Source organism: Micrasema longulum, unplaced genomic scaffold, assembly GCF_059751315.1.
Source record: "Micrasema longulum isolate JH-2025_06_02 unplaced genomic scaffold, ASM5975131v1 h1tg000303l, whole genome shotgun sequence".
NCBI classification, from domain to species: domain Eukaryota; kingdom Metazoa; phylum Arthropoda; class Insecta; order Trichoptera; family Brachycentridae; genus Micrasema; species Micrasema longulum.
This window is the reverse complement of record NW_028277507.1, coordinates 75,060-96,556: the sequence shown is the minus strand read 5'-3', so window position 1 is coordinate 96,556 and position 21,497 is coordinate 75,060. Positions and strand designations below refer to the sequence as shown.

The 21,497-nt window shown below is 31.6% G+C and overlaps 1 protein-coding gene across 1 annotated transcript in view; it reads right to left on the bottom strand.

Moving 5' to 3' along the window:
- Positions 1-10,180, bottom strand: part of LOC148282708 (atrial natriuretic peptide receptor 1-like) — a gene marked incomplete at its 3' end in the record, with an annotated part of 177,922 nt that extends 167,742 nt beyond the window's left edge. Inside the window, exons 1-2 of the mRNA XM_088224655.1 lie at positions 10,153-10,180; positions 9,588-9,702 (exon numbers count right to left, since the gene is read on the bottom strand). Coding sequence (XP_088080781.1) covers positions 9,588-9,702; positions 10,153-10,180 — 143 coding nt within the window. The remainder of the gene's footprint in view (positions 1-9,587; positions 9,703-10,152) is intronic.
- Positions 10,181-21,497: the final 11,317 nt, after the last annotated feature.

Below are 21,497 nucleotides of genomic sequence, written 5' to 3'. Positions count from 1 at the left end.
AGAACACTCACAAGTCCCTACGATTATTTTTTTTAACTTGTTAGGTAATTATTTTTTTTTCGAGAAACATCGCCGTATAAATGAATGCTATAATTTGTACCGTTAAAAAAACGTTTTTTATATCCAATTTTCCCTAACACAGAGCTTCATCATTGTGTTACTGCAGTGTTTTAATCATATTTTAATAGTCAAATGAGCGAATACCATAAAAAACTACGCATTTTCGTTTCATTATACGAGTTTATTATCAACATTAAGTTACGAGCATCAATTAGTTTTTTAAAGTTTGTTTTTGCTCTCCAGCAAAATGGTCAATTTAGGCATACCACAGTTTACTTCAGGGGTTGCGACATCTTGAATAAATAAATAAAGCGATATTTTATTTTATAACGTGAAAAACAAAACTACGCATTTACAAGTATACCAAAATGTATTTTTGCTTCCGCTTTTGATATTTTAACGCCACTTTGGTTTTCTGTATCTGGGCGGATAAAAATACCGTTATTAATGTGATACACAACCAGAATTTTGGACAAATGCCTTCGAACCATCGGCGTCGGCTGCAATCAGGTGGAAATCCTGAAAAGGAAATCGAGTGGAGATAAATCCACTTGTAATGTGTGGTTAGCCCGTCCACCTACCATGCGTAAGGTCCTGGGTTCGATTCCCGGGTAAATCGACATAAAATATTTCATTTTACCTGGACTGGCACCTGGAGCTAAAGACTGATCTCTCCACATTTTTGTAACAGATGATCGAGACGCGTTACATTTAATTTAACAAGGCACTTTTTTTTTTACTTAAACTTGGACACATTTGAATCTCAGTCATATTATTGTTGTCTTTTAACTTGCAAGTGAATGTGTGAAAGTTTTCCCGTTAAAAAAAAAAATACTTTTATTGTAACATACGTATTCACAAATTGTTTAATAATTTGTTTAGCACTCAAGTCCATATGTCGTTCGTCACCGGCAATAAACATGAATCTTTATAAACATGTGTACTAGAAACTACCTGCACGCAACGATCCATGGAAATACAGATGTTCGGTACATGTCTAAGAGAAAGAATAAAACATAAATACATAAGGCGCCGAACTGGAGTAGAAATCATGGATCGAGCAGCAAAATTAAAATGTCAGTCAGCAGGAGACTCGGCGAGGATATGATGGCTGAGTCAGAATAATAAAGTGGAGACCATGGTCAAACAATAGAAGTGTTGAATGGCCACAAAAAAGGCGAGTCCATGACATTGCGTCGATAGCCGGTAAAACGAAAATGATAATAATGGGTGATACAAAAAAACATAAAAAATCTCCATCTTAGAACAGGCTGAGCCATGTCAGATGGAGACTATCCTAACCAGAAGACGCTCCGTATTAATTTTCTAATCCACTAATTTAATAAAGATTTCTTGGTATTAAATATGAACCAAAAACTATTATAACTAAAATATCATAAAGATAAATAAATTCAAAGTAAATCTAAAGAAATTTTTTGATAAAGTGTAAAAACTGCATTCAACATTAATTGGTATGAATTTATTTTTATTTTCTGTTTTTCTTTAAACATTCTTTTTTTTTTCTCACGTACTCGTTTATTCAAAATAATATAAATTCTCATGAATTAACAACTACAACATTGTAAGTTAAACTCAAAGAACAACAGTTAGTCTCTTTTTTTGGGGAGTTACAGTTATATAATTTAAAAAGTAGATTTGTATATAGTAAAAAAAACTTGTTCGATTTATGAAATACATATACCAATAAAATATTGTTTTTTTTTATAAATAAATAAATAAAAAATATACTTTGTTATGCAATAAATTTAGAAAGTAAATAAGGAGGAATGGAGACGTTTAGGAGAGGCCTTTATCCAGCACTGAAGAGAACAAGGCTTAGGAAGAAGAAGAAGACATTGTTGAATTTTCGAAGCTCGAGTAGCTTTAAAACCACCGGTCAGCAATAAATAAAAAATTAGTGGTTTAAAACAAAGTTGTTATTTTTTAATAAAAAAAATTTCAAGTTCAATAGACAAATAATTAAATATTTTCACTTATGTACATCATGACAGACGTATTAAATTATCTACTTATCAAATAAAAGAAGCGCGTATTTTGTAGACTATGCTCAAAAGTATATCAGCAATCTCTTTGTATGTGTCATATATTACATGATACATGAGTACGTGTGTTGTAATATTTTCATTACAATACTTGATTAATCATCTGTGCACCTTTTAAGAGATAAAAACTGTGTTTTTGAGTAAGGTAACAAGCAAACTATTACAAAAGACCCAGGACAAAAAGAGAAGCAGGACTCGAGATAAAAACTCCAGTATAAAACCCGATGCACGTTTTATTGTAAATGCCTTGACATTTGATTAAAGGACTTGAAACATTTTTTTCTTTTATTTTTCAGTGACAAAGAAATGCTTTTAATAAGTGAAAATTGTTTGTTTACGGAAATTTTCTCGATTTTACTCGTTAAAAATTAAAATTTTAATTAATATGATAATAACAGAGATGGAGAATATTTTTGGGAATGTAATATATGATAGAAATATAGAAGTTTATGTATTTACAGAACTATGTAAGAAGCTGTCATTGGTTAGTTTAAGTTTAAGGCCGTTTTCATACAGGTGCAGCAAAAATCCACAAGGCGCTGCCCGATAAAAAAGCATGAGGTTAATTTATTACTAATGGAAAATATTATTTTATATAAAAACTATTCCCATGTTGTTATTATTTAATTTTTCTAAGACAATCCATCCTAAGAAGGAAGCTTTTGAAATATTTAATTAAGTGTGTACAAATATTTGTAGATATAGTCATAGTGGATGTTTTTATTATTGTAGGTAATTTCAATAGCGCTATTTTTATGAAAATCACCTCAGGAGCGCGCTATACAATAAATATCAGATACACTTTCAAAACACTTTATGCAGATACAAAGCGCATACCGGTTGAAATTTTAGTTGTTTGTTTCCAATTATCATAGAATTTTATAACAAATAGAAGCCAGCACGTTTTGCATTCACAGAGCGCATGAACGATATGAAATCTTGCCCCACATTTTACACGATTAAAAATATTTTTTTATGATTTTAATTATTTTTTCAAAATCATTGACAAATAAGAGCTGAACACACGTTTTGCAGCTACAGAGCGTATATTAGGTTGAAATTTTAATCCCTATTTTTGTAAAGTTTCATGTTATTTGATTATGTCGAGCCTCAAAAATAGGTACCACCAAACATCGGGCACAGCCTACAAACGCGACAGGTTGGCAACCAAGAGGATCAGTGACGTAAGTAAGCCTATAAAAGTACCGACGCACTGCTCGCTCGCCCTTCTATCTACCTCTGCTTCCCGCCACCTACTACCAAGATCAATAATCGTAGTCTTCCAAAATCATTGTTAACCGTGACATAGAAAATATTCGTATTAAACGAAAATCCAGAGTTCTTTTATTTTATTTGAATACTTAATAATATATCTCATTAATTTTATAGTATTTAATTTCTTCTGAAATAAATAGTCTTCAAATATCATGTAAGTACGACTAATTTTATTTTATATTGTTTAAAACAACTTTTTGAAGAGTAAAATGAGGGCCATGCGTGAGATGTTGGATGTAAGACTTCCGCCGACTTCCTTCACCATACTTTAGCATACAATGCAGGTATAAAAACATCTCAGCGTCGCGTAGGCAAGCTGACCGACCTACCTGCAATGACAGAATAGAGTCGACGAACTGGGTGTCCAACACAACTGTTGACTCCAACAATAGGCCCCTCCACAACAATTTTTTTATGACATGTACATACTGAAACTAGTTTAACAAACGTCTTGCAGCTACAAAGCGCATTGACAAATGCCATTCTTGAAACCTAACGATGATTAAAAAAAAAAGATGCAATTAACAGAGCATTAAGTTGGTCAAAAGTTTTCACGATATGAAGTAATCAACAAAATTAATAAAGCCCTCTTTTCACATTACTGGATACCAAATTTAATACTTAAAGAAGTTGTTTAAAACCATCTTCATACCCCTTACTCATATCCAATGGTGCAAGGACACTGTATTGGCTGTATACTGCGTTGCCTAGTATGTGAAATAATTAAGTTAGATGAATCTCTCGACAACAATAAAGGTTTCAGCTCTTTACTTCACTAAAATCAACAAATGGAAGAATTGAAGAAATATTGATGTTCAAACATAAGCAAAATGGTGAGTGTTACACAGTGTGTTGAGTGGCCAATTAAACCAGCCAATTACGGTTGGATAATTTAAATAGCGCCATTTTAGTGAAAATCACCTCAAGACGGGTCATAATCCTTGTAAATGCCTAGACTTCCATATTCCTCTCATTAAGGTATTTTCCATCCCTGTTTTAATTTGTTAATCTTAATGACTCCCAAGGGGGTGAAATCCCGTCATTTATTGTATTTGACCTACCTTCATATTTTAATATTTGTCCTGTCCTTTATCTCATTTGAGTTATTGTGGTAAAACAAAAGCTAAAACATCGCAGGTGAATTTTTCATCGTTTTATGAGAAGCTTTACTCTACTAGAAGCCGTTCAAGTTATTTGAATTCCAGCAAACGTCAAAGTAGCTGAAAGCCTTTAAACTTACCGCTTATATTTTTTTAGAGATAAAAAAAATATTCACGTTCTTATGATTCAGCCAAAAAAACACTAGTCGTGAATGCCAAGAATTCTTTGTTCTGTAGGTCTTTTTCAGTGTACAACATAAAATTTAAAGACACGCTTTTTTAAAAACTGTAATACATCAGAACTTTCGCAAAAAACATTACTATTAACAAAAAAATACAGCTTCGAGCTACAGCCAGAGACCGCAATTTAGAAAAAAATGGGAACAAAGACTTCAACGTCTGAGCGTAGGCCATTCTTGTTTTTATTACTCAATATTTATAAAAGAATTTGAGATGAATAATCACTCAGATACCTAAATATTATTGAAATCCCCAAATTCCACATAAGTCATGGTCGAAATCGCTTTGTCTTCAAAAGTATCAAAAATTACAATAATCTCACCAATGAAATAAGAACGATTCAAACCAACATATCAATAAATAAATTTTAACTAAATTTAAAGAAATTTTATTTGAACTCGTGTAAAAACTACATTCTATTATAATTAGTTTGAATGTCGTTTTATTTTCTTTTTATATCTTATCAGTTTTTTTTCTCTTGTACTTGAACATTCAAAATTATATAATTTTTAAATAAGTAAATAACAATAACACTCACTCTCCAAGCACAAGAGCTGGTCTTTTTTATTGGAGAGTTACAAATATAACATTTACTACATGTATAAAAGTAGATCTGTATTAGAAAAAAAAACATGTACCTTTATGAAAATATATCGATTTATAAAAAAAAATATTTTAGCATGTGCATTATATTAAACAACATTTAAACAAACCTACGTAGGAACGATCTTATAAATAAGTCATTTTAATTGATTGAAAGAAAAATTACCGAAAATTCTCTCGTGATCCATGACTCAAAAATATATTTAAAATTCAATATTGGTCGTTGGTTGTCTTTTGGCTAGTGTCGCGGACTCACGGATCAGAGGTCTGAGGTTCAAAGCACGCTCTACTAAAAGTTATTTACAACTCCTTGAAAATAGACCGAAGAATTTCAAAATATAACTTAATTTTTTTTTTTTAATAGTATGCTGCTTTATAGGTGAAATATTGTTGTCATAAGCAAAAACGCAGTTATTTGCAAAGAACGTTTATTTTTGCATTACAATAGGCCAGGAAGCCGAATTACAGTAGTGAATGACATCTCAGAAAATTCAAGCTTTGGAAAAATCACATTTAATTTTTGTGTTCTCTCCGGGAATCGAACCGTAACGTTCCGTGTGTGAGTCAAGTTGACCACTACGCCACGGAGGCCGCCGTATTTTGAGATATAAAACTTTATGTTATTTATCGTATTCAGGCAAATAAAAAAACTGTAAAAAATCATTAATAAAAACACAGTATGTCAATTGTTTCTAAAGCATGAAATATTTATATGGCATATCAATCCTAAGTTTTTGCTTATGGATATCTAGATACTGTATTATTACTTAAATAACATAAAAAACATTATATCGTCCGAGAGTTATTTCAAATCAAATATTAATAAAAAATATTACCATATATTATATTATTAGTATTGGTTATTCCAATGTGGAATTATTGATTGGAGAGGTTCCTACACAAGTATTATAAACTCAGTAAAAATAGTACAAAGATTAATAATTAAAGTGTAAACGTCGGAACAAATCCAACACACACGGTATCACCCAAAAAAGGAACAAATTGATAACAGTGATCCTGAAAACCTTCGCACCTACATTACGTTTGATTTTACTCGTATTGTGACTAAAGTAAAAAACAGTCTTTTTGCTTATAACGACAGAACGATATTAAACAAGTATGTGTAATTTTTTACTCTCCTTTCCATATTTTTCCTCTACATGCATTGCAAGTATTTTTTTTATCTTTTAAACATATAACAGAGAAGGATGTATAAAGCTCTAGGTATTCACAGGGGTTATGATTTGTCATTCATTGGTTCAAACCACTAGGCACTAAATTTCTTTATCAAATAAAAAAAATTGTGATTAGAGGCTAGATTTTTTACCGTCCATGCGCTCTGTAGCAGCAATACGCGCTGTAATCAAGCTTCTATCTATTATAATTTAAATTCACCTTAATTGGAAACAATAAACAACAACCCAAACATCCATGTGCTCTGTAGCTGCAAGACGTGGTGGGATATTTATTTATTGTGCAGCGCCATTGAGATGATTTTCACAAAAATGAGGCTATATAAATTATGCAACTATATATTTAAACGGCCTCTTTACCAACTGTGAAACATTCAGCATTCTGCTACCTATCATAGTTTAACATCCATATTTTTTGTTTTTTGCACAACAACAGGCCAGGAGGTCATATTACAGTTGTAAATTATATCACAAAACACCCAGGCTTGAAAAAAATCACATTTACTTTTTTGTGTTCTCACCGAAAATCGAACCCGGAATCTTCCGTGTGTGAGTCAAGCGTGTTGACCACTACACCACGGAGGCAGCCAATTCCTTAAATTCTTCTATCTGTTGATTTTAGTGAATTTGAAGAGCTAAAATAAACCTCTTTTATTACGGGTGAGATTTATCTGACTCAATTATTAATTCACATATGTACATATCTACTAAGCAACGCCTGAAAACATTTTTTTAATTTTTCAAAAACCATTTTAAGAATTAAAACATAAACAGATGAAAGCATCAAATATATAAGGCGGAATAATATATGTAACGTAGTATGTAAAGGTGTTTCAGTATAGGGGATGATTCTGGCGTAAATTTGCCAACGAATAAAAATAAAAATCAAACCGTAAAAAACAACGAATTCTTGGAACGCATCGTTAAAAGTTAAATCGTTATCAAAGTTTATTATTCTGAGAGGTTTTCTATAAATATTTTGTAATCAATTTGAAAGTCTGTTTTGAGATTTATACTAATAACGCATTAATTATCCGAGTGCCTAATTGGGTGAACTGAAATCAAAATATGATGATTTATAACCTAAAGAAAGGAAATATTAATTCTTGGTATTTAAGAAAATAATCCCCCGAGGCATCCTTTGTATACTTTTAGTGGAAATTAAGAAGGGAAGCTTTCGAGGAAATAAATATAACCTACAGTGTTTTTGACTCGATGGCTGCTATCAAGTGAAAAATCATAAATAAGGAAATCGAGTGAAAATAGCTCCGCCTCATTGAGGGTTCGCCTATTACTTTTAAGATCCCGGGTTCGATTCCGGCAGGGTGGATATGTAACAATGATTTTACAGTCTTACAGTGGAATATTTCGAGGTTCCTGGACTGCCAACTGAAGCGTTAGATTGATCACCTTAATGTGCAATTGGAGTGCCAATTCAGTAGCCTACGCATCACTTAGTGTACGCAGGGAAATAATTATGATTATACAAAAAAAAATGCCGGTTTTTGGTCATATTATAATCTGAGACATTGTGCCAATTTAAGAAGGTACTGGGCATGAGTCAATTTTTCTAAAAGAGTCATTGACCGGTTTCTTGTCATGCGGCTACAAAAGTAGATCCCAGCAGAATGCTCGTACGAGGTTTTACTGTAATTTGAATTATTTAATTCCAAAAACACGTACAAACTTTGCTCAGAGAAATTTGTGTTTTGTGGCATCAAGAGTGTTTAGTGCCAATGGTTAACATATTATGTTCTCCAAAACGAAAGCCATTTTTGGGAGGAGTGTACAAGTCTGGAAAAATCCAGATAAAAATCGCAAAAGACTGCTGCGAGATATTGCACAGATTTATATACTATTAAGCGTGTTGTTCAGATGCCCTTTGAAATATATGTATGTTTATGTAATAATATTTATTCTTTATTATTTTGCTATTATTTTATTACGTATATTATACTTCCACTTTCAATTGCGATGTATCCCAACTCAACACAGGGCCCTTGGCTTCATAGAGTTTGAGATGTATGAATGAATAAAAAATAATTAAAATGACTAAAATGCTTGTCTCATGAAGTTTTGGGTTGGATTCCTTTTAAGGTAACGATGATTGTCAATTTTAAGCTTGAGTTTACTGTATTGTAATTCACAGATGAAATTGATCATCTCCCATCCACCATCAAAGATGTTACTACATTATATCTGTTTAAATCACGTCTGAAGAAATATCTCCTTTCTCTTCCTTAATCTCTCCTCCTTTCCTCTTCCCTCTTTTTTCCTTTTTCCTTTTTTCTATTGAGTAATGGTATTGATTTAAGGTTATTTATGCACAAATAAATTAATTTCTATTTTTAAATACCTTTTACTTGTTTTATCTTTATTTTCTATTGAATATGTTTTAACTTGAATTATAAAAATAAAACTTTCATTTTATTGGTTGGTTGGAAAAAATTGCCATTTTGTTATAAACCTGCCAATGTACAATTAACATTATGAACAAAAAGTTAAAAAAATAAAATAAAAATATTTTTTGATCTCTGTGCTTCATCAACCTGAAGAAAAACGTATATTAAACATATGTGCTGCCGGTTACTACATATGGCCTAGAAATGGTCTCACTATACAAACAAAGCGACGAGAAACTACGGTTGATAAAAAGAGCAATGTTAAAGTCAAGCTCACCCCTAAAGGTAAGCGTCCACATGTCTGCATCGCACGCATTGGACAGATTGTATGAGCTTGAGAGGTAAGGTAAGGTATGAAGAGGTGAGGAGTAACTGATATCATTCACCGCAAGTGACCCTGAAACGGCAATTGGCAGGCCACGTAGCCTGAAGCTTGGGTGGTACAAAAAGCCTGTTGACTTAAAGACTTCTAACAATAAAAAGAAGTGAAGTGCAACCACAACTAAGGTGAAGAGATGATGCAGTCAGCTCAGAACACGGCGAAATGGAGATAAAGGGAGGAGGTTTTTGTCTGGAAGTGGACGAAAATACGCAGAGAAAGAAGGGGAACCTTAAAAAATTAGAGTTTTTAATACTTGTTTTAGTACAAACCTTGAAAACAGTTCGATGTTGAAGAACACGTACTCTCCTGAAGAAACCATATTCAATTCCTCAGCAGCCAACATGATTTCGCGAACTGTCAACGGATTTGCACAGACCACAACAACTGAAAAGAAAAAAAAACATTATAAAATTTTATGTTGTTTTGAAAATATATATTTTACCTAGGACGTGGGGTTAATTAGTAAGAAGGCTCACAGATACGATGGTTTGTTTTTTTTTCAAAATAAATGCTTGAATACTTGTTACAAGGTATATCCATAAAGTTGTTCCCGTTTTTCTTGCCATCACAGAGCTGCGATCTATCGAAAAGGAGTCGATGTCATTATGAGTAGGCTGAGTATTGTATACACTTCGTGGTGCTTGTTTGAAATGGCGAATAAAATTTGAAAATTCCACTGCTTGTAAGATAATGTTTTCTTTCCTTAATGCGAAGAACATCAGTCCAGTCCTTATTCGTTGCCAGATCTATGAATCGTTCAAAGAACGTGTGTTTAGTGATTCAATGCAAGTTGGATGAGACAGTTCAATTAAGGTCGCCACTAATAAAACATACTGCACTCTTTCTTTGTCATCAGATACATTATCACGACCTTCATTGAACTGTCTGGCCTATCCCCTTGCCATTTAATTATTATCAAATGTACTCCTCATACATCATAGATCTGTTGCTGAATTATGGTACAATTTTTTTCTCATTGAGGGAACGAATTAAATGCCTTAAATCCCACGAAAACAAATAACAAGTCAAACTAAAAACAAAAATATCTTTAAATGTCTGACTACCAATTCAAGCAAAAATTGATACACGTATTAACAGATACAAATAATATTATATAATTAAATTGGCGTCTTCAAATTAAAAGATCTAGGAGTATTCTGGTACATTTTAATGAATATTTGGTCTAAAATGGTAAATATTTTTTTTTTTTTAAATTGGAGTTGCTCATTTTTTGCTTTGCTTATTATTTATTTATTTATTTATTTGACACTTGATATAATATACAATAAATATACATATAAGAGCGGGCATATTGCCTTAAGGCAATTTTTTCCTACCTACCCAAACCGTTCAGTTTGAGAAAATTATAAATACATGGACAAATTGAATCTTAAAATTTTGTCCAAAAATCAAAAGCAAAGATCAACGAAAAAAAATAGATTTAAAAAAAATCACACTATACTATGAAGAAAGGAGATGGGAATGAAAGAAAAAGGATAAAGGAACAATTTAAATATTTATATAGTGACATTTCACTGAAATTTACTGAAATCTTGACTGAAATTTATTATATAAATAAAACACGAGTGATACTTGACTGAAATGTAAATAAAGAAGGGCGTCTCCAACATTAGTGGGTAGATTATTCCACAATCGAGCGGCTACTACTGTGAAAGAGGAGGCAAGAAAAGAGCGATGACAAGGTATTAAAAGGATTCTCTCGTTACTAGAACGAAGAGATAGTCCGTATTGTGAAAAAGGTTGGATGAGCTCTCTCAGATAAACAGGCGAGGTGTAAATGGCTTACATTTACTGCAAAGGGTATGTTACTTCTAATTCTAACAATAGTGTGAGAATTTGGTGGGATAATCGGTTGTGGCCTTGTTTTTCTCCGCTTTTGCTCAATTCGCTCATTTATCTAAAATGGTAAACACCGCATTAATAATTGAAGAGTGATTTTACAAAGTCTATGAATGACAAAACATATGAATTTCAAATCAAAAAGGCCACTCTACCACAGTGGTCAAAAAAAGTTTTTTTTTTAAAATCGTTCACTGTCACTAAACCCGATACTTTGGATTTTTCACACATCTTCTCAAAAATCCTTTTTTTTCATGGAAATTTGGATGATGTCAAATTATCAAGATATATTTTTTTTATTAATCAATGTATTTTCATAGATCGTACATGTTTTTTTTTATTATAATACAAATCTATCTTGTAAATGCTATAAATGTAACTTTAAAAAAAAATACTAGCTGTTGTGCTTGGAAAGTGACAAGTTTATAGTTTATCGATCTGATGACATAACTCGAGTCTAAAATCATTTTGACACACCATGTAAAAACCAAAAAAACTTGATCGGATAAAAACGCGAATAACTGTTTTTCTCTGAGCGTTCTTTTTTGTTTTAGGACACTTCGATTAATCACTCTTCAATTAATAATCTACTTACTTATGTCCAAAACTATAAAATCAAAAATGTTTTTTATCATTTTACTTTTAAATCTTCATCTAAAAAATATAAACTCAAGTTTCATGTTTTAAATTTAACAAAACATTTTCAATTAAAAGTTCAGAATTCCAAACAATACTCCTTATTATCCACTCATCCTTAGAAGATTCTTAAATTGGTAAACTTTTGAAACGCGTCTCTGTAGATTTATTGTATTTTCTTGAATTTTATTAATTCGCCATCTGGATTATCTTCACTTAAACAGAATATAATTAAAAACACGTTTTCTTGTTTTGTACAGACGTGATTATTTCGGCTCCGTAGAATAATACAAGCAAAATTAAATACAAATGTTACAGAGTGTGCGAAGTGGCCACTTAAACCGATCGTAATTTCCAAGCCTAGACTTTTATATTCTCTTTTCAATTTTTTTTTTATTTCTGTTGTAATGCGTTGAGATTAAAAACTCTTTAAAAAAGGGGTAAAATTCAGCCGCTCTACAAAAAAATTATGCATATTCAAACTTTTGTTGATTAAACCGAACTTATCTAAAAAAAAGCATCACCTAGTTTGTAGGTGGTAAACGTGAGTGATCTTCGAGTTGCTCAAAGGACCTTCCTGTATTCTGGTAGCTATGAGTTTGTCCCGGATTGAAGAACATAGTATGTAGACGAAATAATTCAGTCAGATAATCTCATACGAGACAGAGTAAGAAACTCCAAAATAAAAAGGATCCGTAACGTCGAAGATGTTGTGGGATAGGAATATCAAAAAAACGTTTCTGGACAGAGCAGATTCGGAAAGAGCTGTAAATATAGTAGCGAATTCAATATCAGTTGGCAGCAGATCCCCTAAAAGTCTATCAAACATATGACGGGACAGTTGGACGTCCGCATAACAGGCTCCGAGCAATAATAGGACGCAGTCCTATAAAAAGCAAGAGAAAATAAAGAAGAGCTCATCTGAATTAATAAAAGTTTCAGCTCTTTATATTTACAAAAATTCACGGTAACAGCACTGCCTCCACATACCATAAAACCGTTTTAATATTTAACACACTGTGTGGAAAAACTCCCTCGAGTGTGAGTGAGTGTGGTAACCTTAGGTTACGTTGGGTTAACCTTACGTAACCTGAGGTTAGGAAATGATCGCTTGATCACTGTTTTATTTCATTTTTATACAATTATTATATGTGTGTCTAGATTAGTGATCTTATTTTATTGCAAGTCTTTCTCTCAAATGAATGTTTTATATTTATGTCTCAAGGTCTCAATATTTTGTCATTTTCAGAAATCCCAATTTGCAAAATATTTATTTTAAAATTATCCAATTAACGATTTCTTTTTCTAACTAATTAAGAATTACTTTAAGATTACTATTATTGTTTATATTCATAGTAGTTGCCGAAATATTAATAAATTAAGTCCAATTTGCTACGCCGGTTTCATCAAAGGAACGGACTGGTTACGACTTAAGGCTTTTCTATCGGTTTCGTTTATGCTAGAAGACTTATTTTCTCCAGAAAAAATATTTTATTACATTGAAAACAACAAATTTCAATGGCGTTTACATAGTTTTCGTGACTTAATTCATGTTTGTCTTTTTATTAAAATTTGTAAATGTTCTGAAACAAAGGGCTGCTTTAATTTTCCATGAAAGGTTTTTGAAGGGGGCTAAAGGAGACTTCGACTTAATCGTTTGAGAGAGTAATTCAGGTGGATTAATTTTGAAAACATCCCTTCAATTCTTAATTGTCACCTAAGAAATATTTAAAGGAAGAATGGAAATTGCTAATTAGGATATATATAATCACCCCTTTACTTCTCATCAAAGAACTGATGTCTCGAATTTGAATAATTTTAGAATATTTATAAATTAATATTTTCTTGAAAACTTTTTAATTTAATGAAATAATCAAACAACTTTTTGAAAAATATTTATGTCAACACTGCTTGAGTATGTCCAAAGGCTTGCAGACTGGCTGGATTTCCTCCCTGGGAAGTTTTTCATATTTAAATTTATTGAAACAGAGGGGGTAAATATTAACCATTTGAAACTTGTGGATGTTTAAACATGGGCAGAATGCTTAATTTTACACAGTGTGTAAAGTGGCCACTTAAACCAGCCAATGACAGGTCATAAGCCCTGTGCCTAGACTTCCATATTCCCTTCTCAAAAATGTTTTCTTTCTCTGTGGCAATAAATTTAAATATTTATGTATTCAGAAAAACAAACTACGCATAATCCTATAAAATACGTAGAAGGACTTTTGGAAAAAACTCATTAGGGAGAAAAAATTATTTATATATTTTAAATATCTAAAAAAAAAATACTGATAATCACAAAGCTAACAAAATGTATGCATTATTTTTTTAAATATTTTATTTGAGGATGTAGACACTACTGGCCTAAAGGCACGATCTGTTTTATTTACATTACAATATTTATTCCAACCCGTTTTTAAATATTTCATTTTAATGGTTATGTGTAAAACGAAACAATAATTACGATATAATTTATTTAAATACAACATACATAATGAGTTTATGTGTACATCAAAAAACGTATGTAAAATTTATAAACTTAATACGTATCTCATATTTGTTTACTTTTAAACATGTTTTACAATTTGAACTAATTAGCTATGGCCGTTAATAAATAAATAAAAATATAACCTAAACATTTTATTAACAGTTCAAATAAAATATTTACTCAAGAAGGAAATTTAACCAAATTGGACAATATTCGTACCTAAATTTGGCCAAAAATACAGGAAAATGATATTTAACCACCAGCCTAAGAGAATTTTAAAAAAGCCGTCAAAATATTTATTTTTGAAAGCGTAAACTGAACTAAAAATATAAAGTTATCCCAAAAGTGCTTGGAAAATCTTCTCTGACTAAGAAACACTTAATTTGGTTTACTTAGGCCCTTCGCTAAGTCCTTAAGAGTTCGAAACGTCTTTACAAAAGATTTGAAGGCAGATTTACGATTCCCATAAACAAATAAAAATCAATTCAAAGAGAAATTTATTGCAACAGAGAGAAAAAACATTTTTGAAAAAATGTATATGGAAGTCTAGGCGTTTACAGTACTTATGACCGTCAAATTTAGTCGTGACACCTTTCACATTGTATAACATTCACCATTCTGGCTACTACTACCACCATCACGTCATTTTCCATAGCGGTAGATAGAGAGCATGAACTGCCACACACGTTTCTCCTGCCATACATTCCTAGCTTTTTCGACATTCATCTGTCTTGTCATACATATCCTCTAACGTTCTTGCTCCAACAAAAATGCTTTTTTTCCACCAATTGATATATGTAACACGCCCCTTAATTTATTTAAAAATAAATGAAGACGCATTCTTTCTGGTTGCGATACAATCTCACTTGCTATTTAATGATGCTCACACTTACACACACCTAACCACTTGAACTCACACAAATATACACAAACACAACTCTACACTTACTTTCAAACAAATACACATAAACATGCCCTTTTGTTGTTCCACAATTTAATATGTATAATTTTTATTTAAAAACTTCGCTGGTATGTCTTTAAATCGTACTTTTTTAATGTTATTATGTCATTTTCGACTGTTTGTTTCTGTAAAATAAATAAATACCTTTCACCAGATTTGAGATTTTAGTGAACCTGATCACGACACGTCATCCTCAGTCATCCTCGTCCTTATTCTTATTATTATTCTTAGAGGTGGGGGTCAGTGCTATGCAAACTCCTGACGTCACTGCGACCTGTGAAGATCTATCGTGACGGGTCCCCGTGAATAGTTCTCGCCCTCCAAGCTCAGGTCCATAAGAGCCGGGCTAGTCTGGCTACTGTGTGGAAGGCGAGAGTTTACATTTTGCTAAATCTCCCTTTCAAGCCCAGATCCGTAAATTTTCGGGCTATTAGGTAGAGGGCGAGTTCTTTAACATCCTCAGGTCTGACCGGTGGTTCCCCGAGAATGAGGCTCTTTTTATGATGCAAAGCATCACCTTCACCTATAATGTGTGTAGGCGTTTCCTCATCTTATCACATTCATACATCTTTTCATACATGCTTTTCGGTTCCGTCTGCTTTTGACATGACCAGATTTAAGATTTTGGTTAACTTGAGCATGCCACGTCTTTCTTGGTCGTACTTGTCCTACATTGCCGTTCATTCTTGTCATATTTGTATATACTGAACTAGGTACTACCAGAATACACGCTACATAAACACCACATCTTATACACATCACTCCATACACCTCACTCCACGCACTACATTTCATACTCACAACAATAAAAACACAATCACTAGTAAATTCACACAAAGCACAAATTCTTCTTACATCTTGTTGTACTGTTAGATAGTTGTTTCATATATTGTGTTGTGTACGTAATTGGTGCTGTGTTAGGTTTATTTTTTGTTCGTAATATTGTCTAGATTTATATTTACATAGCACTGTGTGCACAACATTAAATTTAAACAAATAAACAAATATATCTGTTTTACCATTTTATCGTCATCCATTTGTTTTACATGACCAAACTATCTCGGACATCCTTTCAAATTCTCATCAACTATACCTCTCTCAGATTTGCACTCTCGCCTGATGTCATAGTTTGTGACCCCGACACTACACTGATTTCCCACACATTTGGATTCTTCTAAGAGATTGCATTTCTACCGCGTACTTTCATCCTTCCTCTGCCAGTTCCATGTTTCACTTCCATACACGAGTGTTGGGACTATACTTTTTTAATTCCACATTTCCTCAAGTCTTCCTTCTGCTGACTTCAGTAAAGTAAAAGAGCTGAAATCTGGTTATTATTACAAGAATTTCCAAATTAACAAACCGGCCGCTTAATACTCGACGGAGAAAAGCCTTTTTCACATATACCATCTCGATCTAAACGGCACGGTAAAATTATAGTAGATTGACATTTATTAGATTTGTTAGTATTAACATATTAAAATTTGATTTATTTGATATGTAATATATTTTCTTTACTAACTTTGTATACATACAAATAATATAATCACTAGATCCTCAACACATAAACAACTTAAACAAATACAAACTAATACCACTTTCGGACAAAGGGATTTTGAGTATTATTCAATTAAAATCTATAACCTACTTCCACTATCTATTAAAGCAATTAGTAATGAGAAAATGTTTAAAAAGGCCATAAAAAAATAAATAGTGGAGCTAGGTAGAAGTAAAATGGATTGTCTCATTCGCCCATACCAATTCTAAATCAACTGCTCCACAACTGTATGGCTTATGTTAGGTTTTTGTTGTTTTCATTGTGTGTTATGTAATTTAAATAATACAGATGTACATAAATACCTTGTTTTTAAAACTGTCTGAATATTTGTTAATTATGTTTGTTTTTTAAGTGAGTCTTCTTTGTTTATTCTCAAATGTAATTTAAAAAAACTAAATTGTTAAGTGTCCTCGGCACGGGAAACCCCAGTGAGGTCACATTATTTTTATTATTAATTATAGTTTGTAAGCGAAAAATATGAATAAATAAATACTATATAGAAATCTGTTATTAGTTCTGAGTTTATACACTATATCTGTTTGTTTACTAAAAATATGTATGTAGAACTGTTGATTTCCCAAATAAAATAAAATAAATAAGTAAAATGATATTTATATTTTTCTTTTTTTTTAATAAAACTCCATAGTATATACTTTAATAAAAATATCAATAAAAACGACTCCATATGTATTAACATCAAAAAAAGAAAAAAAAAATATTCGCGCTTTTATAATTTACCTAAATATTTCAAATTTAGTGACCATTACCAACGAGTTGTAAATGATTAATTAAGTTATTAGTTAAGCGAACCTTGAAAAAGAAGCTTGTTTGGAAAAGAAAAATGGTTGGTTAAAAACCAAATTGTTTTATTGATTTATTTTATGAGTTGTAAATAACTCAATATTAGAAAATGGAAATCACGTTGCGGTAGAGTGGGGTTCGAACCACGGACCCTGATCCGTGAGTCCGCAACGCTAACCACGGGACCACAACCTGATTTAAATAATATAGCAAACTTTACAAAAGAGATTTTAAAGATTTTTTTAATTTAGCGAGTACTCTCAATAAAAAATTCTGCAAAAGGAAATCGACTGGAGATTAATGCACACTATGCGGCGAGATGGTTTGGTTTGTTAATTGTTGCTAACTTGACAAAACAAACAAACTCACAAATCAGTTTTTTGTTTATTTTTATTCGCGCGTGATTTTCCTTGCCAATCATTAAAGTAAACAAAAATAATTTAATTTAAAATGATTCGACCTGATTCAATAAAATGGAAGCAACACTCTTTTTTTTCATTTCAATCGGGTTCCATCATTTATTGGAACTTAATTTACAATAACGCTTTCACAATTCTTTCTCATCCCCTTAGTAAATGTGTTTTCAGAGCTGTTTATTATCAAAACAGGAATTTTCGTGTTTTGTTTTGGTTCTTTTGAAATCATCACGGCTTTGTTTAAATAAAAAATGCGATGAGCGGGCACCAGCATAAAACCTTTGTTAAAGCCCTTGAATTGTTTTATTTTTCAATTCCCTTGAATTGTGTGGGAAAAAATATTCAGAGGTTTCGATTGAAATAAATAAAGCGCAGCAATAAAGGTCAAAGATATTCTACTTCATAAAAGTCAGCAGATGGAAGAGTTGAAGAAATGTAGATGTTTATATATACGCAGAATGGTGAATGTTACACCGTTGTAAAGTGGTTACTTTGACCAGCCAATGACAAGTCGTAAGCCAAGTAATACAAAAAACTTCCATATTTCCTTCTCAGAAATGCATTCCTCTCTGAGGCATAATTTTTTTTTTCACTTTTATTTTTTAATGTCAAAAATAACTATCATCATGTTTCTGATCCGATTTAATATTTGTGGTGATATACACGTATGTCTGTGTTAACTAACTATTCATCCCAACTTAACACAGGAATTTCGGTCCCGTGAAATTCGGAATTATGTCTCAAAAAATGGGTAATCAATTGTTTATAAGTAAATAAATAACAATAAATAAAAATAAAAAAAACGAATATCTTAACAACTCTCTAGCGAGTGAAACTTAGTCTATCTATAAGCGTTTGGACAAACTAAAAACTTTTTTGAATAAACTGACTAGTATAAGAAGGCGTTGCATAAAATTGCAAGCCTGCAAAACCCACTATACACCTTCACCATAGCTGTTGCACAAAAATAAAAAAACCAACACGACATGCATTTTAATAAGCACACACATAGCCCTTAGGAGGAAATTCAGCCAGTCTGTAAACATTTGGACATACCCAAAATATTGTTGAATACATTTATAATTCTGATAATCACACACTATCTCTCGTTAATTGTTTAAAAAAAAATTGAGACGTAAATATTGTCAAAAGAATACAAATATCATCATCGTCATCATTCCCTTTCCACACGTAATGGTGCATAGGGTACTGCATCGGTACACCAATTGCAGCGAATCCTTACTTTATTTTATTGTATGAAGGTAAGATGATCAGTCTTACGCTTTAGGTACCAGTCCAGGGACCATAAAATATTCTAGTGTAAAAACACCCTTTTAAATAAATATTTCATTTTAACCATGTCGGGAATCGAACCCGAGATCTCTTTCATGGTAGGCAAACGCGCTGACCATGCACCAATGTAGTGCCCTATGCACCCTTAGATGCGGAATCTAAATGATAATAAACCTTTGTTAACAAAAAAAATATTTAAGATGCGTTGTGTACAGTTTTCATTCATTTCTTTTTAAGCCATACATTTTGACAATGCTAAATCCTTATTTTTCATCATGAATATTTTATTGTGATATTATAAATTTACGGTAAACGTCTTATTTAGGTAAAAAGTGATATATTATAAATAATTTGTAAAAAGGCAGAATCCTGCGGAGGCTGTAATATATGGCAAGCGTTAAATATCAACATGGGAAACTTGTAACTCCGGTGCTTTGAAAAGGATAAGAAAAGGCTTTCTCTGCAAAGAAGAGGCATTGGCTTGGAAAACGGATATGGGAACATTAACAAGACTTAGCCCTTAACATACAAGCATTTAGTATACAAACTCGTCATTTATTTATTTTTTAGCGTTTCTTTTTTATTAAATTTTACAAAAGGTATACATAAGTTACAAACACAAAATACGCTATTACATAAACACAAAAAAAATTTACTCAAAAATGTATCCTATATGTTGGTAAACATTTTATTTTAAATTTGAATAAACGCTTATGGAAAAATACAATAGATATAAAAAAATAAGTGCTAATATCAGAACAAAATTATTTCCACAATAAAAATTAATAAAATATAGTAAAAGTATACGCAATTCATTGAAAAAAGAAGCTTTTAGAGAAAAAACTACCTAATTTATTTATTATACAAAACAAAAAAAACAAAAATTTAATAATAATATTTTTATTAAGCCCAAATGTTTGTTGAAAAGGCTGAATTTCACTTCATCTAGAGTTATTGAATTTTGGGATAAAATTTATTTGAATATCTAAGTCTATTTTACCTATATTTGAACACCCGTATACTTAACTCTTCCATTTGCTGACTTTTGTGAAGTATAAAAGTTGATAACTTTATTGATGTGGGTGAGATTCATCTGGCTGAATTATTACCGTATAAATCCGATGCCTCCCCGCATATTGTTCCAAAAAGACAAATGCACGTAACTCAGACTGATTATGCCTAACTAAAATGGAAAAATCGAGGTCTCGTATTCGCTTCTTAAAATCTGAATCGATTTTAAAAATTAAGAAAGATTTGTTTTGTGTCGTTATATTTTTTTTTCAAACTAATTGTATTTGCACACCGTCCGTCCAAATATGGCAGATAAAACAAGACGCTTTAGAGCGTTTTTTTCTCAAATGAAAAAAAAAACTATAGAGGCGCGAATGGTGGAAGTCTATATTATGCAAAAATATAATCGCTCTGGTGCCATAATTCAGGAGGAAATACCGGAATACGTTTTTACTCTAATAAAGAAAAGTCATATCACGCATCCACACGGGGTAGGTATCATTGTAAATAAGGCAATATTTTAAACAAAATAAAAAAAATCGCTAAATATAAATTAATCAAATCAATTTGAAAAAATTGGAACCGTTAAACACATTTTTTAGTTGAGCGAGTATTTTTCTCTTCAAATGATCCATTAATTTATTTTAAAATCATTGTGCGTACGCAAAGAAGAAAGAAGTAATTTGAAAAAACGTAAATGACGGATGTTCATAGAATATTTCTTCGTTTTGCGTTTCAAGAAATTAATCATTTTTGGGTATTCGGAATCAAACATGGTGTCAGTAAAAATTCATTTCCTTTTTTAAGTAGCGCATGGCGGAAGATATAATCAACTTCACAATACGTTTTTAATTAATTTATATTTTAACCTACACCCGTATATATGTCAGAGGCATATAAATAAATAAGCCACTCGATTAGTCTGGTAGACTGGTTTTTAAATACCAGCGTTCAATTGAACGGCAATCGGACGCTTAGATAAACGTTAAAAGTTGAAAGCAACGTTTATCGAAAGGGCTGAACTTCGCTTAGTATCTTTAATTTTAATACAACAAAAACAATTATTAAAAAAATATACATTATGAAGCAAGATTAAGTAAGGGTAGGTTGGTTTAAGTTTAATATTAAGAAAAATGGTTTACTTGACTTAAT